The sequence below is a fragment of the Cynocephalus volans genome, chromosome 3 (genome assembly GCF_027409185.1).
Source record: "Cynocephalus volans isolate mCynVol1 chromosome 3, mCynVol1.pri, whole genome shotgun sequence".
Classification (NCBI taxonomy): domain Eukaryota; kingdom Metazoa; phylum Chordata; class Mammalia; order Dermoptera; family Cynocephalidae; genus Cynocephalus; species Cynocephalus volans.
This window is the reverse complement of record NC_084462.1, coordinates 129,160,261-129,187,910: the sequence shown is the minus strand read 5'-3', so window position 1 is coordinate 129,187,910 and position 27,650 is coordinate 129,160,261. Positions and strand designations below refer to the sequence as shown.

At 36.2% G+C, this 27,650-nt stretch overlaps 2 protein-coding genes and 1 non-coding gene across 9 annotated transcripts in view; 1 reads left to right on the top strand and 2 right to left on the bottom strand.

Annotated features, from left to right (window-relative positions):
* Positions 1–1,223: 1,223 nt before the first annotated feature.
* FKBP3 (FKBP prolyl isomerase 3) lies at positions 1,224–19,759 on the top strand. Of its 5 annotated transcripts, none has more exons than XM_063090737.1 (7): positions 1,224–1,396; positions 4,214–4,315; positions 5,090–5,197; positions 15,539–15,674; positions 16,297–16,364; positions 17,863–17,960; positions 19,414–19,759. In XM_063090737.1, exons 1-7 carry the CDS (start codon positions 1,289–1,291, stop codon positions 19,466–19,468), a joined length of 675 nt encoding a protein of 224 aa, XP_062946807.1. In that variant the 5' UTR covers positions 1,224–1,288; the 3' UTR covers positions 19,469–19,759. The 5 variants fall into 5 exon arrangements, with proteins under 5 accessions (XP_062946807.1, XP_062946808.1, XP_062946806.1 ...); XM_063090738.1 differs by having other exon boundaries at positions 1,224–1,405; positions 17,863–17,944; XM_063090736.1 differs by having other exon boundaries at positions 1,224–1,405.
* Positions 19,760–20,103: 344 nt separating this feature from the next.
* PRPF39 (pre-mRNA processing factor 39) overlaps positions 20,104–27,650 on the bottom strand; it is a 33,797-nt gene continuing 26,250 nt past the window's right edge. For all 3 annotated transcript variants that reach the window (XM_063090732.1, XM_063090733.1, XM_063090734.1), the window contains 9 exons: positions 26,990–27,155; positions 26,412–26,519; positions 25,782–25,946; positions 25,342–25,468; positions 24,706–24,974; positions 23,210–23,394; positions 21,528–21,602; positions 21,054–21,174; positions 20,104–20,781 (listed from right to left, as the gene is read on the bottom strand). In XM_063090732.1, coding sequence (XP_062946802.1) covers positions 20,725–20,781; positions 21,054–21,174; positions 21,528–21,602; positions 23,210–23,394; positions 24,706–24,974; positions 25,342–25,468; positions 25,782–25,946; positions 26,412–26,519; positions 26,990–27,155 — 1,273 coding nt within the window. In that variant the 3' untranslated portion in view covers positions 20,104–20,724. The remainder of the gene's footprint in view (positions 20,782–21,053; positions 21,175–21,527; positions 21,603–23,209; positions 23,395–24,705; positions 24,975–25,341; positions 25,469–25,781; positions 25,947–26,411; positions 26,520–26,989; positions 27,156–27,650) is intronic.
* On the bottom strand, positions 24,564–24,645 carry LOC134374463 (small nucleolar RNA SNORD127). The gene has a single exon (XR_010023307.1). It is a non-coding gene; the product is annotated as a small nucleolar RNA SNORD127 (small nucleolar RNA).

Below are 27,650 nucleotides of genomic sequence, written 5' to 3'. Positions count from 1 at the left end.
AGACGCATGCGCATTGTTAAGGAGTTGCTCTAAATTTGTTCCCCTTTGTTTTTTGTTGCTGTTTTTTAGACTCTAAATTTGAGTTCCATTTCCAATGATTAGATGCCTGGGTGTCATTACTAATGTGATCTCACTTAAAATGATAATCTTGAGATCCCGGGAACAATGGAATACCCATAATGTTGTGAACTCAACGTTATTGAACGTCTAAAGAGCCTTATTCCTTGTTAGTTATATTTTTAAATCAGAAGATGAGGCGAAAAAGCAAAAGTGTGTAGATAGAATTAAGTAATCTGTCATTGCTCTAGGCTGAGAAAACAAAATGCCAAGTCTCTTTTTCACCACGTTAGGGGTGGCAATCCGCTATTTTAATATTTTTATTGTTTAAGGGGAAGTGAATGTGGTCTGGTCCCACTATTCTTTTTTTTTTTTTTTTTTTTAAGCGAGACGTCCTGATGTTCCACCATTACATCTTTATTACAGACAAGAGCAATAAGAGATGTGGCAATCATTCCATTCTATCGATGGCTTTCTACCACAGAGTTGGATACAATTCCCAGCTTCTCCACTCTAAACCTGACGACTTTGAGTAATCTCTGTACAGTTACACACACATCATGGAATTGTTATGAGCATTAATAATGCCATCCTCATCACCATCAGTAAGTGGTATTCTGAGTCCAACTTCTTTACACTGTTTCATTTGTTTAAGTTTCTGAACTTGATTTAGACGAATTGTTTCTCGTGTTTGTAGGGAGGTGGGGTGGGAGAGCAGTTCGTATTCAAGTTTCCTAAGTGTGAGCTTTAAGAGGGAGATGGTGGGATATCGGTTGTTCTGATGAGAAAGGACTGAGCCAGTTCAGGTGTGAATTTTTAGGCTAGAACTAGATAAAATGAGATTAGGAGTCTGAATGCTGTTGTTTTCTTTGAACAGGTTATAGAACGGACTTTTAAAGCATAGCAGCCCGTAAGTGATAAGTGTGGGTGATGGCTGGCAAATACCACTACCATCAGGTCGCCTCACAAGGGGTCCAGCTAAGAGTAAACCGCCGCTAGAACTCCATTATGCAGTCTTCGCCGCGGCCACCTCCGCAGTTTTTCACCCAGACTCAACAAAGAAGCCCTCATAGCACGGCCTTGACGTCACTCAAGGGCAGGCCCCAATCCCGCCTGGTAGCTCCGTGACCCCGCCCCTCGAGCGACTCGCGGAATCCACGCCACGCCCCAGGGGCGGGGCGACGCCGAACTGAGGCGGGCTGGCTCAGTAAAGCAGAGGCAGCGGGGGAAGATGGCGGCGGCCGTTCCACAGCGGGCGTGGACCGTGGAGCAGCTGCGCAGCGAGCAGCTGCCCAAGAAAGACATTATCAAGTTTCTGCAGGACCACGGTTCAGATTCGGTACCAGAGGTGGCGGGGCGGCCGGGCTGGTGCGGCTGAGGGACGCCTCACCCCCCCCCCCGGAGATGCCCATACATCCCATATCCCTCTGTGCCCCCGCCCTCGTCCTCTCGCGGCCCGTGGCGGGGAAGGCCGGAGCGGCCCCGCGTGTGCTGTGCAACCACGCACCCGCCCCTCGGGCCGGCCCTACTCTCGCGGGGGTGGGGAGCAAACCTTATCTCCTGGGGAGTGCGGACCGCGATCGCGCGATTAGAACCTAGTTGAAATCCTTGAGTGGGGGTAGAGGCCGTGAGAAGAGGAACCCGGAGATATTGGGGGCCGAAGTGGGGGGGCCGAGGAACAGGGCTTGGATGAGATTCCGGGAGCCCAGTGCAGGCTACTAAGGACATGGGAGGGGATATGAAGATTTCTGTGGGAATGGTGTGTACACCTTGCTTTTTTTCAGCAGTTTTCAAAACATGGAACGTGAATGCATGTGGTTTTTTAAAAACCCGTAGATAGCGGTTTAACTTTTTTGTCAAAATAGCGACCTTTCTCTAAATGATCTTTTCACCTCTATACTTAGGGGGGTTAACTTGCCCATTTTTTCTTGTATAGTCTATTCCCATTGTAATAAACAATCAGACTAAGAAATTTATTTGGCATACTTCATACCGTACGCCTTTCGTTTTTCAGTATAGTCTCCATCTTAACCAACCGTGTGTAGTCACAGGTTGTTTTTGTCAGACCTGACTTTTTTGTCCTTCGGAAAATAAGATCATTCATACCTTTCAAATTACTGAGCTACTGTACACGTTGTTGTGCATGCAGCATCCTCCACTTAATCAGAAGTAGCAGCAGCAGCCCACATGTGTTTTCTCTACAATCTTTTAAATTCTAATCTTGCATTTAGAAAAATTGTTTCTGGGTTCTATTGAGAGGATAGTATTTTATTTTCCTTTTGAGGAATCTGGAAGGGGAGATAGCAGAACTCTCCAACTTCCAGTTCATTGTTTGTGAATAATTATCCTGCCATTAGCATCTTAGATCAACTCAGCAAATATTTATACAGCACGTATAGCAGAACTATTCTCAGAGTTTGGGGATTCAAGGGTGAGAAAGAACGACCGTGCACCAGGGATTTTATACCATTTTAATGGAATTATTTTCTCTTAAGCCAATTAGTACTTCATCTGAAACGGTGGAAGAGTGTACTGAGGCATTTAATGATCATCATCATCATCAAATTCAAAGTCCACTGGGGACTCTAATATAAAACTGGTGCACACAGGACACTTTGAAGAGACTTGGATTATCAAAATATTTTTATAACACATTAATCTTAAATGCATATTCTCCAGTGATCATTCACATACTTAAACATTATTTTAATGGTCATAAGATATGAAAGAGATCAAAGATGTTTATATTTTGGATATTTTCCTGGAATCTTGCTAAAGAAATCACAGAGTGCTAAAGTTCTAACAACTCTATCTCCTTTCCCCATCAGCCTTTATCATTTTGAACTTTTCTCTTAGGAGAGAGAAAAAACAAAGAAAAGAAATACATTAGTGATAGTATTAGAAAAACTGCTTTATCAAAAGCTTAGAAGGTGCTGAAAGACAACTTTGAAATAGTCACAAAATGAGGAATCAAGGACCCAAGGTAGAAAAGGAAGCAGAATAAAATAAGAGGGAAAAAAGTTTTTAAAATTCTCACATTACATGATTTTGAGATGAAGATATTATGACTTGATATTTCAGTAGTAGTACTGTTTTTCATCTGCCAACTTAGCAGTCTTATATTTGAGAGAAAAGGAATTCTGCTGTTACCTTGAGTTATTTAATACATTATTTTATAATCGTAATAGCTAATATTAAGTTCTTACAATGTGACAGGCTCTATGCTAAATGCATTAAATGAAGGGCCGGCCTGTGGCTCACTCGGGAGAGTGTGGTGCTGATAACACCAAGGCCGCGAGTTCGGATCCTGTATAGGGATGGCCGGTTCGCTCACTGGCTGAGCGTGGTGCTGACAACACCAAGCCAAGGGTTAAGATCCCCTTACCAGTCATCTTTTTTAAAAAAATAATAAATAAATAAAATAAATGCATTAAATGTGTTTTTGCATTTTATACTTAGAGCAACCCTTTAACATAGACGCTGTTATTAATCATTCGCTACAGATATGGAAACAGACTTTAGAAAACCTTAGTCCCTTGTCCATGGCCAGACAGCTAGAATTTTAACCCAGATCATATGACTCTACAGCCCATAGACTCATAATATGAGTGTACTTCAACAAATTCATGGAAGAGTGGAATTGAAAGATTGTACTAATCTTTCCATGAACTTTTTGAAGTAATCTTGTATGTGTCATGTTGGGCAAAGCTATCTTGACATATCTGTAACCCACCCTTGGAAGACTGGGAAGCACATTGCTATAGATTTGTCAAGGTATCTGTGCCCAACATGGCTGGAGGCTCCCATGCCAGGGCCAAGTAGCTTTCTGCTATACGGTCACTGCAATATGCTTGCTGTATAAATGTTCTTTTCAGTGAGTTCTGTGATGGGAAAATGGTTAGAACAAACCACTGTGTCCATATATAATGCTACAGTTCCAGTCTTGTGAATAATTCTTATAAAAACCCAGTATTTTTTCATCTTAATTTTTTTTGTAATGAAGTAAGGTATAAAGGACATAAAAATACAGTGTTTATTTCTTCTTCATTAGTACTATTGAAAACATAGCTGCTGACATAAAAAAGGTGATTTTCTATGTTTAGGACCTTTTTACTTGAGAAGAATTATTTTTACTACCCAGCTTTTTTCTTTATAGTTTCTTGCAGAACATAAATTATTAGGAAACATTAAAAATGTAGCCAAGACAGCGAACAAGGACCACTTGGTTACAGCCTACAACCATCTTTTTGAAAGTAAGGTGAGTACTGTTACATTGTATTAGAAGAATATCATTTTAGAAATTTTATCCAAAAAAGATTTAAATTCGTTTATTTGAAGAATATGTTGGAATTTTTCCACCTGCAGTTTTTCTTCACTGTAATCAGAAGTGGACTAGATATCAGTTTAGCAAGGCTAATCAACAGTATGGTGGGATGTTTTGGTATTTTGAAAGGGACCAAATTTTTTAAAATAATATCCTCTTAGCTTATAAACTGAAACAACAAATTCTTAAGGTCACTGAAAAGTTATAAATCCATTAGGTTAATTGGTATTACCATATTACTTAAGCATTTACACTGCATATTAAATGTTATACAGAAAAAGTAAGTTTCATTTCATTAATGAATTTAAAGTCTGATTTAGATTTAGGCTGACTCTTTAGAAAAGTGAGTTTTCCGAAATTCTCCAAAATTTGTTCACTGTGAAATGACCATCTTCCACAGAAAAGAATCTTTATTAAGGAGTTGTTTGAGTAATATTTATATCTCCAAGTCTGAATTGTCCTTCTAAAGGTCATGGTTCTCATTTCAGAGTTTATGTGACCTGGTTTGATGGTCATAATTTATTGATTTAAATGCTTAACAATAGTCTTCCTTTTTTCTTAGGCAGTCTCCTTAGACCATCTATTTATGTTTGAGTTGTATAACCTATATTCATCATGCAGATGTTCATTTAATTGACAGGGTGAGATCTAGATGTCTCATCCTAATTTTTAGCTAGTCCTGAATATGTTAGAACATTTTCTTCACAGCGTTTCAAGGGTACCGAAAGTATAAGTAAAGTGTCCGAGCAAGTGAAAAATGTGAAACTTAATGAAGAAAAACCCAAAGAAACGAAGTCTGAAGAAACTGTGGATGAGGTTTGTACATATTATTTTAATTTTATTGCTCGTGTGAATTTTAGAAATAGTACTTGCTTTGTATCACTGATTTCTCATAGTGAGGGACAGTTGAGTATGCCACTTTCAGTGAGCCAAACACTGGTTTGGAGTGTGCCTTCTCCCTTATGTGTACTGGGACAGACATAAGCCTAGTGCTTTACAGTTACTAGCTTATCTTGTGAGATATTTCTGACTTTGTATTCAATAATGCCTTCACGTCTGGCCAGACCTTCTGAGCTTTCAAAGCTATTTTAAGGTTCTGATTTTATAGCCAAGTTGGACCGAGTGAAAGAAACTTCTTTTTTGATTATTTTTAGCTTTCTCTAATGTACATGGTGTCCCTGGCAACAGAAACACTCCAGACCTGGCTGCAGGGTATGGGTTCATCTGTCTGATTTTTCCCAGCCCAAGTTTTGTATTTTGTACAAAGGTTTGAGGAACCAAGTAAAATCATTTCTGCAAATGGACAGCCTTAATAGAGCTAAGGACAGCTACTATAGATAGCCTTACCAGAGTTGAATTGACAATAATCTTGCCATTTCTGATTCTACCTTGCCAGCTAAGCTTACTCATTGTTAGCAGTCTTGTTACAATGATAATAGTCTATCTTTAGTTCCTGTAAAGAGATGAAGCCTATTGATGAAGGTGTAGTATTTGGGTATTGTGGACATAATGTAACTTCAGGTATAGAGTTATAGATGTTTATATGATTAAGTCTAGTTAATTTTGCATGATCTTTTCCTATTGGTTGAAAAGAGCAAATTATTGTTTGTGAGCATGTACACACAAAGCAGTTTTGAGGATATTTGTGGCTGCTGTTGTTTTTGGCAGCTGGCTGGTACAGGGATCTGAAAATTTTGAGGTTTATCACAACTAATATTTGATAAATGTTGTATTTACTGAACAAATATTGAGCAGTTATTAAGGTAAACAAAATGATAATTACTAAAGGGTTTCAAAAGCAATTGGCCACCAAGGTCAAGGGTTTGTGTCCCTCTGCTGGCTAGTTGCCAAAAAAGTAATTGGCAACATAGTTTACCTTCCAGAAAATTAGAATGAGTATATCATTAAGGGGATAAGAAAAGTAGTTTAAACAAATTAAAAGGAAACTTTGTAAGAGCTAGAGATAATCTAGAGAGATCTTGTGAAGGTCCTAAACTATATCATTTTCTTTCAGACCCTCTTTTTATTTCATTTAATTTCATTTCATTTACATGGGCAGCTTGAGCCCAATTATGTGCTGTCACTGTCTTCTTATAACCTAGATTCCATAGCCTCTTGTCCAGTCCCATGCTGATACCTACTGTCTACTTTCTTTGTTTGTGCTTTAGGACTGCAGAGCAAGCACTGTGAAGAAATACTTAATTGTAAAACTGTTTATTGGGCCTCGTATAAATTTATGCTTAATATTAGCCAAGCATGTTTTCTGGTTTCACTGCTACTCAGCAACATTTATACTATCCCTCATTCCATCACATTGCCCACATAAACTACTTGCCATTTTCTCACAAATTCTCAGTCCCTTCTTAGTCCCTTCTCATTATATGCTCCTCTGTCCTGTTTTACCAAAATGTGAATGTCTATAGCTATAGCCATTCTCTTCTTCCCAGCTTAAAAGTTTTCTGAATCTTTGACTCTCTTTTTTCTTCTCATGTCTCCTTCAAGGACTAATGCTCTCAAATATCTCCCTTCTTTTTCAAAGCTTCATTCCTTTTCCATTTTCAAGTGTTGCAAGCAAGTCCTCAGATCTGGAGTGTTGGAAACATGATTCATCTCCTGCCTCCATTTTCTTTTTTGGTCCATTCAGCCCCAAAATGACTACTCTAGTAAGGTTTCTAAAACAATACTTTGTAAACCACGCCCTGCTCAAAAATCTTCAGTAATTCTGTGCTGTCTAAAACTGCACACTGTTCAGGACAGTAGTTACTAGCCATATGTAGCTACTGAGCATTTTGGCTAGTTCAAATTGAGATACACACTCAATTTCAAAGGCTTAGTATGGTTTTTTAAAAAAGAATGTAAAATATCTTAATGTTTTTATCTTGATTACATGTTGAAATTATACTTTGGATGTATTGGTTTAAATAATACTTTATTCAAATTAACTTCACCTGTCCTTTTTACGTAGTTTAATGTGGCTACTAGACAACTTAAAATTACATCTGTGATTCTCATTATATTTCTACTGGACAGCACTGGTCTACAATATAAATCCAAATTTCTTATTCTTTGCATTCAGTGCCTCCCCAAATCTGGCCCTTGCCAAGCTCCATATTTCTGTATAGAAATATTCTTCAACCACAAATTTCTGTTCATTGTCTACTAAGCCATGCCCTTTCCCACCTTCATATTTTATTTCTTCCTTAGAGTGTCTATCCTCTTAACTTCCCTATTTGTTAGTTCTGTGCTTTAAGACCCAGCTCATTTATTTACTTATTTTTTTGGCAGCTGGTTGGTGCAGGGATCAGAACCCTTGATCTTGGTGTTATAACACCATGCTATAACTAACTGAACTATCTGGGCAGCCTGTGTCTATATTATTTATTTCTATCTTGTATATTTTAATATAAATAACTATGTCTAATAGCTCATACTAGACTTTAACATAACGTATTTTTTGTTTTGTCTTCTGGTAACTGGATGTTATGGAGATCTGAACCTGTGATAATGCTGTACTCCAACCAGCTGAGCTAACTGGTCAACCCACAACTCTTATTAGACTTTAAATCAGTTGTAGTCAATATATTTAAATGTATTGTAGTCAGTGTATTTAAATCAGCTGTAGTCAATATATTTATAAATAGTGTTGAGTAAAGTTTTCAAGTGGGAATAAATATTGTACAGGGGAGAAAGTATAAGTTGGGGCAGGAACTCACTTCAACAGTCATAAATGAGTATAAAAGTACCCATCCTTGATAACTTCTTACGTAATCATCACCAAATTCTATTGATTCTGCCTCCAAAATATATCTCAAAGCCATTCATTTTTTGCCATCCTCATTGTTAGCACCCTGGTCTAGACCTAGACTACTATAATTTTCTTCCAAGCAATTCTCCCCATTTCCACTTTTGCTTCCCGGCCTGTTTTTCACAGTCCGGTCACAGTGATCTATTTAAAATGCAAATCGGATTCTAAAACTTTTCTGTTTAAAACTCTTTAATTGGCTGCTTAGTGACCAAAAGATTAAACCCAGATTCTTACTAACATGTCCTACGTGTCTTTGTAGCCTCATTTCATGCTATTCTCTCTTTCATTCCTCCATTGCAGACATTAGTACTTTCATGCTCTTCCCTGCGATGAAAGTGCTGTTTTGCTGTTGTAAACCTTCCCCTCATCACCTGGCTGATGTCTTCTTGTCCTTCAGCATACAATTTAAATACCACTTCTTCAAAGAAACCTTTCCCATCCTACGTCCTATAGTGGGTTAGGTCACTGTGTCATTCTCATCTTAGCACCCTGAACTTCCTCTGTAGTTCTCATAACATATGTAATTATACACATGTCTATATTCCCTGCTAGAGGGAGAACAGGGACCATGTCTGCTGGCTCACCTATGTGTATCCAGTTTCTTTTTTCTTTTTTTTTTTTTTTTTTTATTCTGTGACTGATAAGGGGATCGCAACCCTCGGCTTGGCGTCGCCCGCACCGCGCTCAGCCAGTGAGCGCACCAGCCACCCCTATATAGGATTCAAACCCGCGGCCTCAGGGCTCCCGGCGTTGCACTCTCCCGAGTAAACCACGGGTTTGGCCCTGTCCAGTTTCTAATGTAGAACATGCTCCAGTATTTCTTGAATTAATAATAGGGATAATTGTGTAATATATACTTTGTAGATCCAGTTAATTGCAATTTTCATGATTACTCTCATGCAAAGTTCCTTTATCTCTGATTCTAGAAGTATGTAGTTCAGACCCAATCTCGGGAATGTAGTTCTTTTTATCATTCCGGATTAAGAAATTGCTGGTAAGGGCCGACCCGGTGGCTCACTCGGGAGAGTGCTGCGCTGGGAGTGCAGCAGTGCTCTGGCCACAGGTTCGGATCCTATATAAGGATGGCCAGTGCGCTCACTGGCTGAGCGCGGTGCAGACGACGCCGAGCCGAGGGTTGCGATCCCCTTACCTGTCACAAAAAAAAAAAAAAAAAAATTGCTGGTAAGCTGGCTGGCCAGTTAGCTTGGTTAGAACATAGTTTTATAACACCAAGGTCACAGGTTTGGATCCCTGTACTGTCCAGCCACTAAAATACAAAAAAAGAAATTGTTGGAAAGCCAGGAAAGTACAGTTGGCTCTACAATGAAAATATTTTTTTAAAAAGGACAAAAAATAACACAAAAAACAATACAGTATAACAACTACTTATATAGCATTTATATTGTATTAGGTATTATAAGTAATCTAGAGATGATTTAAGGTAAATGGGAGGATGTGTGTAGGTTACAAGCAAATACTATACATTTTATATAAGGGACTTGAGCATCCAAGTATTTTGATATCACATGGGTGGGGGTAGGGGGGTGTCCAGGAACCAATCCCCTGCAGATACTGAGGGACAACTATACCTAAAAGTAAGGTCTATTAAATCATATAATTGCAGGTTGGCCTTAGGACTGATCTTACCATGATATCTTACCATAAACCAACCAGGTTCTTGCAATGAAACCCCAAATCAGATCAAATAACTAGAGCAGCATTTCTCAAAGCAGATAGGGCCCAGAAGCTCCAGGTTGCTTTCTGAGGTCATTGGAACCTAAATCTTGCACAAGGATACTTCAAAAAATTTAGGGAAGAATAGAATTAAACGATAATATGAATCTTCCCATGAACTTTTTGAAGACCCCTTTGCATCTCCTACTTGAAGATTCACAGTGCATAGTAGCTAATGACAGCTCTGAGAAGTCACGCAGAAGAGAGTACTATTTACCTTTGTTTAACCTAGTGTTTCCCAAACTTAGTAATGTTAGACCTGTTGCTAAGGAATGAGTGATCTGTAAGACGTTTTATGAAATACTGGAATGAAAGCCATCTGTGGGCATATTGGGACCTTTACCATTAAGACTGAGCCATAACCCTCAATTTAATGTGTTTTTGTATTATTCTGAGATCTCTAATGTTGGTAGCACAACATGCCTAAGCAACTTGGGACAATAAATAGGAAAACAATGGAATGACATTAAGATTTAAAATGTGGTTATTGTTTACTAGTCACATCCATTAAAACTAGTGATATGCAATTATAATCTCAATACCTAGAAATGAACACGTTTAACATTTCAGAATGTTTTCCTTGAGTGTTTTCTATGCATATATTTATTTAAATGGTTGAGATTTTACTGTAGTTAGAACTTTGTATTGATTTTTCACTTAATGTTCTAAGAATTTCTCCACACCATTAAAAACTAAGTATTCCTTCACCAGAAATGTATCATTATTTTGCTGTTCTGAATAATAGTGTATTGAATAACTGAGTAAAGATTTTTGCCTAAATTTCAAATTATTTCTCAAGCATATATTTTTATAAGTAAATTGATTATTTTTCACACTTTTAATATCATTAAATTGCATTTCAAAGGGATGGCACCAGTTTACACTGCTACCAGTAGACACATGACCATTTATAGTAGTTCTGATAGCTAAAACAAGCTTAGAATGGAAGTGTCAAGGGGGAAGTTAATGCTTAGTTACTGTTGTAATACACATTATTCTCAAGCTATAGATGTGACTTTCTTGTGATTTAGGGAGGCAGCCTAGCTTTGAATAGGGCTATATGCACTATCCAAGCCTGCCTTACTTTCTCTGTAAAAGATGGAGAATAGACTGCCAGGTTGCTGTGAGATTAGATGAATTGACATAGGAAAATGACTTGCATAGTACCTGACCTGACATATGTGCTTAAGAAGTAGTAAAGTGGTAAGAGCATGTGCTGTATAGCCAGGCTGCCTGGTTCCAATCCTGCTCAGCCATTTAGCAGCTGTTGGACCTGAAACAGGTTAATTAACCACTCTGTCTTTATGTTTCCTTATCTGTAGGGTAATATTACCTACCTCATAAGGGTAGGTAGTGACTATTTTTCTTTGTTTGGCAGTTGGCTGGTATAGCGATTGAACCCTGGACCTTGGTGTTATCAGCACTGTGCTCTAACCATCTAAGCTAACCGGCCAGCCCTGTAGTGACTATTAAAAAAGTTCATTCATGTAAAGCATTTGGAATAGCACCTGGCACCTAAAGGATACTCAAAGAGATGTTAATTATTTTAGCTATTAGCCTCAGTAGATGTTGACTATCATTATCTGAAATGTTGTGGTATAGTGGTAAGAATGAGTGCTTTAGATTCAGATAGACCCAAGTACAACTTCATTCTCTACTGTTCACTAGCTATGTGTATAAATTCACTGAACATTTGCAAAATGTAAGTAGGTGATACCTTCTTCAGAGGATTTTTGTTAGGATTAAGTGGGATGATATGTGTTAAGTGACCAGTCAATAAAAGGTATTTAATATCTCATTTCCTTTCCCACCACTTATTAAAAGTTCTTTAGTGTAAAATTCAATATATTTTTAAATTTGGTCACATATTGGGCAAAACATCTCAAGCAGACATTAACTCATTAATAAAATTTCTTAGTCTATTAATAGTATTGAGTGAGGCACTCCTCATTTTGGGGCATTCTCAGATTAAGGAATATGCTGTAGAATTACTTTTTTCTAGGACTGCAAACAAAAATATACTGGAGGTATTTGTTAATTATACCTCAATAAAGCTAAAAAAAAAAAAAAAATAGAATTAACTGTAGGATAATTTTAGGACTATAGCCCCAGAAAAAAAATTTTTCCATAAAGGAAACAGATATTCCATATCAAAAAGTTGAATACTGAGAATTAGTTATTTGGCATTCACCCCTTTTAAAACCAAAGATACTTAATAAGTGACTTAAAAAATATATAACTGTGTCAAATTGATTTTTGAATGTACTTTACTTAATCCAGAGATCATTAATAGGAAAAGTTTTAAATTTTCTTAGTATAGTCATATATTTCTTTAATCTTTGCTTTCATGAAAATTGTTATGTTTATTAAGAAGATTGTTCTTATCAAAGTATAAATCATGTAATCCTTTGAAAGAATACTTTAGAAAGTGAAATAATCTGGTACAATTTACAGTTTGTCCTAAAGGAAACTGGCTTTCTGACAAGATCACACAGGACATAATGAGCTTGTTGAGATCATCACAGTGCTTATTTTATTTATATATCACATATTAATTTCCAGCCAAAACCACAAAAGTTTAATGTAGAAATCAGAATACCAGTTTATTGCTTTCAGTGAGTACTCATGTGGACTAAAGAGTACATTTTCTCCCATATAAAATTTATGTAAGGGGTTGGCTGGTTAGCTCACTGGGAAGAATGTGGTGCTGATAACCCCAAAGTCAAGGGTTTGGATTCCCTGTATCGGCCAGCCACCCCCCCCCCCCCCAAAAAAAACATTATGTAAGAGGTCAACTAGTTCATTCAGTTAATCATTCAATATTTCTTAAAAACCAAGTGTATTCTAGGTCACAGTTTCTAAATCTTTGCAATAACAACATTTTGGCTGGAGAATTATCTCTGTTGTTGGTGGCTGTCCTGTGCGTTGTATAGTATTTAACAGCATCCCTAGCCCTTACCCACCATGTGCCAGGAGCACCTCTGTCCTCAGCCCTTCCCAGTTGAGAAAATAAAAAATGTCTTCAGACAGTACTAAAATGTCCCTGGGGAAGCAAAATTGCCCCTGGTTGAGATCCACTATTAGAGACCTTGGAGTTAAGAAATTACAACATTAAGTTGAAAGTTGTCGTACTAGAGATTTGTAGGATTTACCACACAGACGCAAAAAATACATGTCAGCTCTAGTGGGAAGTTCATGGAAGAAACTGGAGTTTGAGGGGGGATAGGATCCTGTGTGGCATAGGCCTTTGGGCATAAAACTATAAGCAATAATTATTGACATCACTCTAGCAGTTGAGTAAAGGACTGACTGAAAGTGTCAGAAATAAGTACAGCTGGATATTAAAGTAGTGAAAACATTTTATTCAGTCCACTGGCAGTAGGAGAAAGAGCTGAGCTCCATTCCAATTTTTGAAGATGTGATTGGGCCTTTTAAAGGGAGAATGGGAGAAGAGGAATGGCAAGGACTTGAGCAGTCAGAGAAGTTAAAAATTACAAAAAGCGGGGTATGGGGGATATGAAACCCACCTGTGTTTGCTAACTAGCACTTATCAAAGTTAGGCTCCTTCCTAACCTCCCACAGAGACTGGGAGAGAAGGTTCCTATCTTTAGGTGTTGGCTAGAACACACAGTAAATTCTCTTGGCAGCTGTGAGTTTTCTCAGGCAGGCACTTTAAGGAAGGATAGGGTCATCCTAGGGATAAGGCCTTGAGCTGTTTGAAACTGTTTGTTCAAGTCTTTATAGGCCAAAGTTGAGGCCAAGTCAAGAAGAGGGCTCAGAGGAGCCCAGCTAGAGCTTGATCAAGAAGAGAATCTTTGTCAGAAGCATAGACTATTTGCAAGATGATCAGACTTTTTTTACTTACAAGTTTTGGAAAGAGATAAAATCCTGAACTTGGAAATGAAAGTGAATAAAAACTTCCATCACTTGGCCAATTAGAAATAGATAAGAAGGGGAGGCCACCACCACCACCACAGCCACCACTACTGTGGGTTGCTGGTAGTCTGGTTGGTAGCTGTCTGGGGGCCCATAAAGTCCTGGGACCCATACCTGCCTGCATCACTGTAGGCATCCCTGGGTACAGGCTGCTTCTCAGGGGTGCCGGGAGATGCACACAGGAAAGGGGTGGTCCAGCCTGTCTCCTTCAGCATGAACCACAGGTTGCTGACCCAGAGCACCAGCTTCAGGAAGCTGAACTACTGCAGGGAGACAAGGTCCAGCTGTCATCCCCCACCCATTGCATTGGTGGCCCCGGGGGACATCAAGGCCTCCTATGCAGGAATGGGTACGTAGGACATGAAGCCGTGGGCTCCTGGAGGGTGATGGTTTCTGAAACTCAGACCTTCTGAGTCCCAACCCCTGAACAACATGCAGAAAAATCACCTTGGGCATGGGAAGAGGGTTTAGAATTCAGATTTCTGGGGATGAAGTATTACTTATACAAGTATTTATGTATTTGCACATGTACACATTACATATACATGTTTATACATGTAATGTTTATACATGTATAAAATGTGTAATATATTTATAGTAAAATGTAAGCATACATTTTTATTAGATACACCACTAACATGCATATTTGCACATACGTACATATACAAATATATGCATAAATGTGCATACATAAAAAATAAATATATACTTTTACATTAAAATATAAATAGATGGAACATTAAAAAAAAAAAAAATAGACAAGGAGGAGTAAAGAAAACACTGTTTTCTCTTGCTTTCCAAACTCAGGAACCAAATAGATTTGAAATACTTGATTTCCAACCACACCCTTACTACTTATTTTATGAAATTTATAAATCAAATATAGATTTGGATAATGCAGATCTCTCCCTGTCTGAACTCAGAAACCAAATAGATTTAGGTAGGGATACTTTTACATTTACTTCAACTAGTTTTTTTAACCCCCTAAGATACTTTTTTGTTGTTGTTATTCAACATTTATTGGTCCTATTACATGTGAAAAGGTAGTTTTTTGATCTAACCCCTTAAGATTCTTGACAGATGATTTTCTCTAATTAGCCTATAGCCTTATTTTTAAAAAGACCTTGATGATTTTCTTTGTTCTATGAGATATGCTTCTTATGGCAGTTTCTGTAAATAATTTCATTCATTGTGTGAACATACTTTCAAGTTCAGGGACAAAGACATCACTGTATTCATTCTAATTGGATATTTAAAAAAACCTCTAGTAATATCAATTATTACTGCTAACATAACACAAATCTTTGAAGAAAGGTCACAATATTTTATTTAATACCTTATGATTTTATAGGAATAGTGATGATTTTTCTGACCTTGGAAAATAACTGAATTCATTTATGTCATGGTTTGTTGCATAATTAACAGAATATCAAAAGAATTTTGGTTTCTAAATAAACTGGAAGTTCAAGTTACTGATATTCTCATCACAGTCTTTAAATGAGATAGTGAGGTTTTTAAAAACTCATTGAGGTGGACTAGAGGCAAAACAATTTGTTATCAAATCTATCAAACTCTAGGACCTGACTGCTTACTGTTGGCTATGTGGGTATCCTCTTTGTCATCCTTGTAAAAGAAGGACATGAATTAATAACTCTCCGTGTTTTTGGGGTTTTTTTTTATAGGGTCCACCAAAATATACAAAGTCTGTTCTAAAAAAGGGAGATAAAACAAACTTTCCCAAAAAGGGAGATGTTGTTCATTGCTGGTACACAGGAACACTACAGGATGGGACTGTGTTTGATACTAATGTTCAAACAAGTAAGTCTAAATGTAATCTTATCTTTTTCTTAAAGACATTGCAGAATATTTTTGTGGTAAACACGTGAGCAGCTGGCAGTACCTTTTTCTTGGCTGTTACCTACTTTTTTCCAGATGTCTTTTGTAGCAGTGATTTACTTGGAAGAAGTCTTCAGCTCACTGACTATTGGTTGGCTAAAGACCTCTTAGTTGTTGGAAAGCTAAAATATAAGGAAGCTTAATCTAAACTTGGTTAATGTCCCAAAGTGAGGCTTTAGTATTTTAATATAAAAGGCAGAATAATGTGCTATTTTAGTGGTATAAGTATAGGTCCTACGCCTCCACCTTTTGTTTAGACCATAATTATTTTTACATCCAGAGTTTTCTTGATGAATTACCTGGCTTTCTAATTTTTTTTTTTTTTTTAAAGATGACCAGTAAGGGGATCTTAACCCTTGACTTGGTGTTGTCAGCACCACACTCTCCAAAGTGAGCCACGGGCCAGCCCTTCTAAATTTTTCTTTTCAAATACATAGTATTGTAATTCTGAAGTCAAGTAAACCACTGTATTTTTCCATTGGAACTTAATTTTGTAATAAAAATAAGAGTGTATTATTAATTATAAGGAAAATCTGTTTTACAGGTTCAAAGAAGAAGAAAAATGCCAAGCCTTTAAGTTTTAAGGTTGGAGTGGGCAAAGTTATCAGAGGAGTAAGTAAAGAATGGCCCTGAGTCAGTGGATACCCTGGCACATGCTCCTTATAGTATGGTGCTGTGAAGAATAAAGTTTGGGAATATAAAGAAAACAGTCTTTGGAGTCTGACAAATTGGGTGCAAGCTGATCTGGCACAATTTAAGTTGTCTGGGTCTCAGTTGCCCCATCTATAAAATTAGGACAGTACTGCCTACCTCAGAGTTGTTACAGGATTAAATGAACATAACTTGAAGCACCTAATACAGTACGGACTCATATCATTTTCTTCCATGTCCACCCTTTTTATTGTTTTTCTTCATAAGTTATCAGAATGTCTGGCCCTGTAAATTTGTCAAGAATGTTGACACCTTTTAATCAAGAAAGGTAAAATATCATTAGCAAGAGTTTCTGTAGCTTTCTCACCTCTCACAGTGTAGGCTCAAACACAAAATCTTTCAAATATAAGCATGCTTTACCCACCCCTACTTGTGAGCAAAGAGAAGGAAACTTAGGGCTGATTGTCAGCTTTCCTGAATCAGGTTTTCAAGCTAGGGCCTGCCCATTGTTCATTTTAAATTGTACTTACTTAAAACATCAAACATTGATAACTGAAACACCTATTTAAATGCACTTATAAGAACCCTAATGTATTACTCTTTGTACTGTAAGTCCTAAGATGTGGTTCTAACAGTCATATCCAGAGCCCAAAACAGTATATAAAACATCTTGAAACTAAAGGTTTAATTGAACATAACCTTACCTGCTTATACCAAGTCAATAACTATATATATCAAGTTGGGCTATTTTTCTATTTCTGTAACTTACATGCACACTGGTAAATTTCTTCCAGTCTGTCATATTCATAATTTCCCAATGTAACAGTTATCTTTACTCCTTATGCTTTATGTGATTATTACAACAGAGTATGTAATATTTAGGAATATACTCTGTATCCTTGTATCATGTTGATTTAACTGTTTTTGACAATTGGCTTTAAGAACCAAATTGGTAAAAATGAAAGCAACCCAGAAGCCTTTTTCATTTCTTTGAAGTTAGTTTTACCTACTGCAGAAGATTTTAGTGCTCTTACATATAGTTTATTTTATGTACAATCATGACTCCACTATTAAAATTTGGTGACGTTAAAATACTTTTAGATTGATAAACTTGCTAGTTTATCCCTATAAAAATAAACTCGTTTGTTCAATGATGTAAAAGTATAGCATTTTATGATGGTGCTAATAATAATAATGTATTGCATGTTGCAGTTTACAAAAGTGCTTTCACATTATTTCATTTGAGTTCGAGTATCCCATTGAAAAAGTATTATTTAATATATCCTTATTTTTTTTTCCATTGAGGAAATTAAAGATGTAGTGAATCACCCAGACATTACCTTAGGACATAGTGAAATTCAGTAACAGAATGCATTTTTAATATAATATTGACTGTTCTGGTATTGCATGTACTTTTTGCAAAATATCATTAAGTTTTTTATTTTGTTCTTGCCTTTAGTGGGATGAAGCACTCTTGACTATGAGTAAAGGAGAAAAGGCTCGACTGGAGATTGAACCAGAATGGGCTTATGGAAAGAAAGGTCAACCTGATGCCAAGTATCCTTTTTTCCTTTCATAATTAATGAAAAAACTCTTAAGAAAAATCATCCGAAGGTATGAAAGATGCTGTCCGGGCTAACTTCCAGATCAGGAATCTTGTCCAGACTAGTCTTCCTGATATTTAGGTCCTTATGTGTCATCACCTCCAATATAGACAGTAGTTAATATTTTCTCTTGGTACAAAGTATTTGAACTTGCTCTGTAATCTTCCTTTTTTCTCTTATTCAAGTTCTTAATTTTCAAAACTTTAACGGTGCAATTTAAAAGCTTTCATCTTTGAAAGGCAATTTTTCTTTTTTTGGCAGCTGGCTAGTGTGAGGATCTCAACCCTTGACCTTGGTATTACAACCAACTGAGCTAACTGTGAAAGGCAATTCTCAATGTTGGAAGGGTTTATTTTAACCAATCACAATGCCCAGTACAAACAACTGTAGCAAACTAATATGCAAATAGGGCTCATGGTAATTTTCTTTTTTTTTTTTTTTGGTGGCTGGCCAGTACAGGGTTCCATACCCTTGACCTTGGTGTTATCAGCACCGTATTCTAACTAACTGAGTGAACTGGCCAGCTTGGTTCATGGTACTTTTATGCTACAGTATAGCAGGCAATTAAATGGGTAGTTAAAACTTAGAAATATGGAATACATTTTGGAGATTACTAGTTACAAAATGAAGGAGACCACAGGACCAACATAGTGTTAGTAAGCATTTATTATTACTATTAATGACAATACTTCTCTGATAGGCCCAATTAGTGAACATTTAAAAAAAAAAAAAACTGACTCCAGACCATTCAGACCAGACCAATCCAATAGGTTAGTGGTAAGGTAGTTTATAGCTGCTGTTGGTTCCTTTCCTGTTGGAGCGATTAGATTAAGTTTGAGGAAAAGAATTTGGAAGACCTCTCTGTGGTCTTATCAGTTCAACTTATTTGGGAATATAATAGATCTTTTCTTAGCCTATCCAAATCAGATGGCCAGCTGCAGCTCCCTCTCCTCCATGTAAAGCATCTCAAGACCAGTCTGATGCACATAAATCACACCCTTCTCTGAACTTAGCATCTTAAAATTCACAGTAATTATCATATACTACATTATATGAACTTTAATTATAGCTTATATACTCAGCTAGGCTGAAATCACTGAGTAGCAGTCTTCATTAAGTGGTGGCTAATTTGAGAGTACCAGTGAGGCATCTAGGAAAAGGAAGATCCTCATCCAAACTCATCTTGTCAGCTTATATTAATAGGATATGATATCCATATATCATTAAAGATACCTTTAGGAATTTCTAGGCTAGTATGTATTAGCCTCTAAATCAACTATGAAGCTCTTCCCTTTGGGGTTAATTACTAACTAATATCCAGTATACATAATTCTAATTTTAGACTAAGGTTATTGTAGGTAGGGGAGGGACACTTTTAATCAAATTTACCTTGACTTTTTCAACAGAATTCCACCAAATGCAAAACTCATTTTTGAAGTGGAATTAGTGGATATTGATTGAAATAGCAGTGCTTCAGATCTAAAGACATCAGCAACAATGATAAAATTTGGCCTTGAAGAAACTTATATAACCAATTAGAGCTTGTTAACTATTCTAAGGGAAGAGTCAACTGGAAATTTCAAGTAATTAAGTTAAAACTTGTTTACTTGATCCCAACATCTGAGAAATGTAATCCCTTATAAATCCTTGAAGTCTAAAATACTTTACTACAGCTGTGTAAAATACTGGTTAAGAACTGTTTTTCCTTTTACCTCATATTGTAAACTAAAAGGCTCAATAAAAATTTACCCACTGTCTTGATTTTACTGTCATTTGTTTGGTGTTAATGTTCAGATTAGGTAATCAGGACTAAGGACCTCATCAAACCAGAGAGTAACTCATAGTAAAATTTTTGGACAGCTTTGCCAGTGACACTCATCTTAAAATCTCTAAATATTCCTGTATGTGAGAAGGCAAAAGCATAGAGCTTGAGAGGACGCAGAAACCTAAAAGGCCTAAGAAATCTTGGCAGGAAGATAATAGCTAAATTTAGGAAAAGGGCACTTCAAACCAATCCCCCTCCTCCAAATAAATTCATAAACAATTACTGGATGAGTTTCAGTTTTATTACAAAAATGAAGATAATCAGTTTGATCAAAATGAAAGCTTGCTTACAAGTTTTACATGAATATTCTAAATACAAAGTCTCCCAAAACAACATACTTTTGATATGATTTTCATTTTTTAAAGGGATGCAAACATTCCATTTTCTCATTTATAATCTCTATTCCAAAGCATAGTACTTTAATATCTTTTCTGCAATTATAACCAAATTCACAAATATAACCAAAACACACAAAACCAAATCTATTTTTTTTTGTTTTTTTTTTAAGAGGTAAGTCCTTAATAACCAGCCCTTACGTGTTTTCAAAATCTTGTACTATACTGACATGATTTGCAGTCAGTTTTTTTTTTTTTTCCTACCCTTAAGGCTACAAAACTGTTGCAAGTGCATTGCAAAAAAATTCTAGACCATTTAATGCAAAAATCAAAAAAATAGTTCTCCAATAAAAAGTAAATTTTATAAATGGTAGGAAATAGTATCTGTGGTAAGCAACTAACTGACATTTTCCCCTATTATTAAACAGATCATGTTACACAGAAACAGGGAAGACAAGTTATCAAATATGACAAGTTTATGCTATGTTTACATCCCTCATTAAAAAAAAATAATTTGATATTTTTCACACATTCCATCTGAAAATTACATTTTCCCATCAGGTTGGAGGGGGAGGATAATACTGTCCATAATTCCAAGGATTCTGATAATTGTACTGAAAGGAAAGGAAAAAGGAAAGAGTAGACATGTTAGCATACTAAAACCGTGGCTGAGATCCATATATAAAAACATAACTAAAGCAGGTATGTTTAAGAAAATCGGCATGTGTTCATTGCCGAAATCCAAGATTTAACCACAAAAAACAATGTATTATATACAGTCTAGAACAAAAGCAAAAAAGTTTTCCCCTAAAAAAAAAAAAAAGACATCCTAATTTATCCTTCTAACAACATCTATGAGCAGAAAATTATAATTATATGGACTCACTTGATACCAGGCACTATAATTATATACAGCTTGATTTGCCTGTAAATCACCATCAATCATCTGTGTAGATGACGAAGTTGTATCTTCTGTGTGTGCTTTCTTTTCCTCTGGTTCTTCTGATCTATATAAAAGGTCAAAATGGAAACTTTCAAAACTCCCACAGATAAGAAGCAATAGATGAATGTCACCTATGTACATTTACTGAAGTTTTCAACCACTCATTTTATGATTTCTCTTTTTTTTTTTTTTTTTTTTTTGGCAGGTGGCTGTTACAGGTATCAAACCCTGGAACTTGGTGTTATTAGCACCATGGTCCAACCAGCTGAGCTAACTGGCCAGCCCCTGACTTTTTTTCAAACATGAAAATTAAGTATCTAAATTATAAAGGTAACATTTAAAAATATCTGTCTTTAAAGGCACTATGAAATGTCTTCTTTCAAGCATCCCTTTCTGATTCAGCAAGACGTTACATACCCATTTTCTGCTTTCCTTTTTAAAGAATCCTGTTCTTTTAAGAGTGTCTGATGTTCATCATAAGCATTCAGAAGCCTGAGAGAGAAGAAAAAAAAAGTCCTCTGGAATATACAAACTCCAAAATATTTACATTTTAAGATTTTAAGCTGTTTCCACTTAGGGAAACTGCCTACATAAATTTCTAAGTGGTTCATCTATTTTTTCATATTTCCTTAATTTTAATTTTCAACTGTAACAGTGTTAAGTCCTTAGACTCACTGCAAGGGCCTAAATGACATCTTTGTGTTCAATTTTTCTGCTTGTTATTGCAAAGTTAAAAGGATGTGTCTTTTTAACTTCATCTGTCAAAACTCTTAATAGCTGGCTCCTGTCAGTTACCTACTGCATATGCTCTGAACTCAGCCTAGCTTTCAAGGCACAGCACAATCAAGAGCACACTTCCACTACTTCACAAAATCTTCTAGTCAAGTAGATGTTAATTTTATATAAACTTTTTTATATATAAACTTTAAAAATTTTTTTAATATGAACTTGTTTCTACCATTGTGTTCTCTATTCAGCTTATCAGAATCCATTAGCAACTAAATGAAGCCCCCACCTCCTCTATGAAGCATAACAAATCCAATCTGATCCACATAGATCACAGCCTTCTTAAAAGTTAATACTACCTCATACACTTACATATTTTCTCTTATATTCATACCATCCAACCACACCAAAAGCTAGAATTAATGTCATTTCTTTTGTATATCTTCCTCAGTGCAAATCAATCAGAAGACACTAAATGCACATGAAGTAGTTAAGAGCACAAACTTTGAAATAAGTTCTAATCCCAGCCCCACAATATAATAGCTAAGTGACCTTGGAAAAACTGCCTAATCCCTCTTTAAGCCTGTCTTCATCTAGACATTTCGCATGATGCCAAACATTCAATAAATATTAGCTGCTGTATTAGCTGAACTAAAATTTTACACAGCCATCAAAAACATATACAAACATATACAAGCATACACACAATTCTGTTATTTTACAGTGCTTTCAATGGAAACCACTCTCAATCAGAATTAGAGGAAAGCCTAACAGGCACTGAGTTTTTTCCTTACTAGAACCATATAAGACTTGAACTTCATCAATTCTTTAGCCAATCTTTTTACTCTTCTGTTTACCAAATTTAAATCTTAAACTTATCCTTTTCCCAAATCCCCTAGAGCAAATCCTACCACCCTCTAACTTTCAGCCTGTTACAATGCAGGAGGATAAGGCCATCAAGCACAAGCTGTGGGATAATATCCATCCTCTTCTCCCATCTCAGATAAAATGGCATTCCTATATTCCATCCACCTTTATTGACCTATATATTAAATGTTATATGTTTCAAGGTTCAATCCTTGTCCCATTTCCCTTTTCATAGGATTGCTACTTCCTGCCTTCTCTCATTCACTCGATTTAAATTATTCTAAAATTGAGAAAACATTTTTGAAAGAAAGACAAACCATATGTCCTCCTCTTAAGCACATATACATTTATAAAACTGAATTTACCCCGGCATATCTCTGAGGAAAAAGTAAGCTAAGCAAACATTTTTAAACTTAACAATGTACTAATCTGTACTAATCAAATTCCCATCCAAAAGTACTGATGCTCATTTACCATTTAAATAGATAGCATAATTAAGATCTTACTTATTAACATCTGAACCAAAATCTTCAAGAAATTCCACTTTCCTCTGAGAAAATGTAATTTTCATTTTAATAGGTAATGAACCACGTATAGCTTTGTCAAAACAATTAAGGATATTTTCTTCATTTTGTTTCAGGTCACCACTATATTCCATTTCGAGTAAATTGAGGTATAATTTTGTGTTCTCCTGTGTAAAAAAGCAGTATCAATTAACATTTCTGAAACATTTTTATTAAAATAGATATTTAAAATGCCTTTTTATATCTCAATTCAAAAAATTAACTTGAAAATTACACTATAATACAACTCATGTTAAATGCTTTCAGCATACATCTAAAGAGGTGAAAAACTCATTGGCACATTGATAAGTAATGCCATCATTCTAGCTGTCTCCCAAACTATGCAAATTGTTGAATGCCAATAAATCAAAACTCTATATCCAGTGGGCTGGCCAGTTAGTTCACTTGGAAGAGCATAGTGCTGGTAACACCTAGGTTAAGGGTTTGGATCTCTGTACCAGCCAGTCACCAAAAAAAAAAAAAAAAAACTCTATATCCCATCTTGCATTTACTATGACTTGACCTACCATGACAATTAGAAAATAAAACACAAAAAATGGTCTCTTATGATTTCGACGATTTTTTTTTTTTAAAGATGACCCATAAGGGGGGGCCGACCCCCTGGCGCACTCGGGAGAGTGTGGCGCTGGGAGCGCAGCAGTGCTCCCACCGCGGGTTCGGATCCTATATAAGGATGGCCATTGCGCTCACTGGCTGAGCGTGGTGCGGCTGGTCATAAAAAGACAAAAAAAAAAAAAAAAAGATGACCCATAAGGGGATCTTAACCCTTGACTTGCTGTTGTCAGCACTACGCTCTCCCAAGTGAGCTAACTGGCCATCCCTATATAGGGATCCGAACCCGCAGCCTCGGTGTTATCAGCACCACACTCTCCCAAGTGAGCCACGGGCCGGCCCAACAACAATTTAAATTCTTACAACTCTAGATAAACATCTTAAACGACAGCTAGAAACAAACTTAAAAATCTATGCCTTAAACAGACCTAGCAATAGCTAAAAACCTAAAAAATGAGAAATTTCCTACACACTGCCTTTTATCAATTGATATGTAAAAGGATACTCTGTAAAAAGAAAATCATCTCACTGCTACATTTGCTACCATGTAGGCAAATGCTGTGCTTTTGTTTATAAAGCATTCTCCCAGACCCCTCTGTTCTACTTAGTAAATGTGTTGTAAAATTTCTAAAAGGAAAGTATAATTTCTGCAACACTTTTTAGCCAAATAACCTTAGTTTTTTTCAAATGTTTAATTCAAAATAATTTGAAGAAATTTTAAAAATGGCAACATCAGTTTAGAGGGACTGCTGTCCTCACTTAGTAATAAAATTACATACAGACCAAATGTTTCATCACAGTTGCCAGAGTGAAAAAAATGGCCACTGATTTTATGGAAGATACTCTAAAAAAATAAAAATACATACTTTGTCTCTTTCAATTGCTTCCAAAAGCACCTTTCTTGATTTTGGAAAGTTCTTTTGTATTTTGAAAAGATGTCGGGCAAGTTTGATAGCATAAAACGATGATTCATTATTTGATTTGGCATCCTTAATGGCATCCTGAAGCAAATGTTCGGCTTCTTCCATATTACCATGCCGTCGTTCTAAACTTACTCTTCGCAAACGAACCATTGCCAATCCTAGAACACATTCTTCAAATGTTCTCAAGATATTTCTGGCTTCATTAATATTTCCTAGAAATAGTAATTAAATGTTTACACTTTCGTTTAAACTTCTGAAGGATCTTTTACACCAGGTATTGGCAAGCAACAGCCTAAGAGCTAAATCTAGACCTCTGCCTGTTTTTGTAAAAAAAAGAAAAACAGCCATCCTTATTAGTTATGTATTGTCTATGGCTGCTTTGGGGCTACAAGAGCAGAGTTGGGTTGTTAGGAAAGAGGCCATATGGCCTGCAAAGCCTAAAATATTTACTATCTGTCCCTTTACCAAAAAGGTTTTCCAATCTCTGCTTTATACCATCCCTCAACACTCAATTCCTATAATTTAATCCTGAAATAACTTAAAATTCCAAAAATATCAACTGAAATTCCTCATCCTTACCCTGCTGTTCCTCAAAAGCTGCCCAAAGCATATGCACCATGGGTTTCTTTGGGAGATGAATAGTACAAGCTCTGCTGAAGACATGCCTCACTCCTTCAATGCTATGGTTTTCCATGTACTTGGCATACTACATACAGAAAAGAGGAAATACTGAATAATTTACAGTTGAACAAGCCATTAAATATGTGACAGAACGATAAAATTCTATTTTTAAACCCATTCAGCACCTTTATTGAACCACTAGACTAGTTTCTGTAAGGAAGGACGAAGAGAGGCAACGAGGTTGGCATATGCAGCAGTCAAATCTGGTTGCAAGCAGACCATCTCCTAATGCAACAGATATAGTTATATGAACAACATTCAACAGAAGTACAAAAAAGGTTAGTCACTAGATCAATGTTTATAATATATACAAGTTTGAGAGCATATAATTTTCTTACCTTAATCCAAAACTCCTCATAGAGGGCACATGATATGACACATCTTTCAAAGAGAACCACAACTCGTTCATGAGTCCCATTTTCAATTTCAAATTCTAAGTATTCTTTCCAGTTTTTTAGCTGTGCCTTTTCCAATGGTTTCACGTGAAAATAAGGTCTTTTAATCTGTAATAAAATCGTGAAATGGCAATGAAAGTAAACTACTGAATTGCATACTTTAAATGGATGAATTATACGACAACTGAATTATATCTCAATAAAGCTATGAGTCAAAAAAATAAAAAATTAAAATTGTGGTGAAAAAACTCAATTTTATTATATACCTAAAATGGGTACATTTTACTGTATGTAAAGTATAACTCAATGAAGTTGATTTTAAAAATTCAACAATTATAAAAAATTGTACAGATTAAGCAGATATCTTGCAATTCAAGTAAGTCTAAATTCAACAAGATTCTAAAATTGATAATAGAAAATGATAACACTGATAATGGTAGCAATAAATGAGATGACTGTATTACTTAAATATGCAAAAATTAGAAAAAGTAACAGACATTATCAAAAGTTAAAGAAAAATACATTATTCCTATCTTCATATTTTCAAGATTGTTAAAAAACAGAAACACTTACACCTTCTTCAAATGTCCATCTTTTACTAACTTCATGCTCATTATAATTAAACATTTCTTGATGAATCTCAATGATCCTATGTCTCATGTTTTCTATTTCAGTAATTAGCTTGGGAAGAAAAAGAAAAAATCTCACGTTATATACCAAAATTGTTCAACATTACTGCTTATATTTAAGTATCATCCACAGATACTTCAGTCTTAGAATAGTGGTGGGTTTTTAACTATTAGCAATTATGTGTAAAGTCCAATTAACAATACTAAAATTTGTGATAGAACTCCTAATAAACCATCTTCTTATGTATTTCTTTCTTAATAGGACTAGTAGATCACAACCTAAGCAAAATATTCCTTCTAAGAAGCTACATTATTTTCAGGTGGTTTCTCTACCTTAAATCTATATTTCAACCATACCAGCTAAATAACCTCCACTAGACTCAATCAAAAACTAACTTTAAACAAGCTACAAGTCACTGGGCAAATGGCCAGCTATATAATTTATCACTGTACAACACGTAGTCAAGGAACACGAGGTCTAATTTCTCATGTACTGAAGGACTTTTGAGTAAGTCTGGTTACCTTTGCTGGATCAGTTATGTCTTCAATTCCCAAAGGTAGATCATCACCAGGAGGACCATCATCACCACTATGTCCATTTACAGAAGCTAATTCCCTTCGCAGTTGAATAAACTGTTCACCGGTTAAAAGATCTCTAGGCAAGTTATTCTGTACATGTTCCTTAAATCTAAAGGAAGACAATAAAAATACATGCTCTATATTTGAATCATAATTTTAGATCCCATGTTAGATTCCTATACACATTACTCTTTCAAAAGAACTCTGATTTAAAGAAAGAAACCAAAATATCATAACCTTTCTCTTTCCCATCTATAGTGAAAGGCTACCACTTGATAAATGTCTAAGGATATCTTCATTTCCTTCCTGCCTTTGCAGTGGAATAGACAAGGCACAGAAAGGCATAAATTCGGGCCGAGCCCATGGCGCACTCGGGAGAGTGCGGCGCTGGGAGCGCGGCGACGCTCCCGCTGCGGGTTCGGTTCGGATCCTATATGGGAATGGCCGGTGCACTCACTGGCTGAGTGCCGGTCACGAAAAAGACAAAAAAAAAAAAAAAAAAAAGAAAGGCATAAATTCAAACCCATTTCTGTCTGTTGCTAATTACCTAACTTAAGGGAAGTTTTTCCCTTCTCTAAATCTGAGTTTGCTCATGTATAAAATG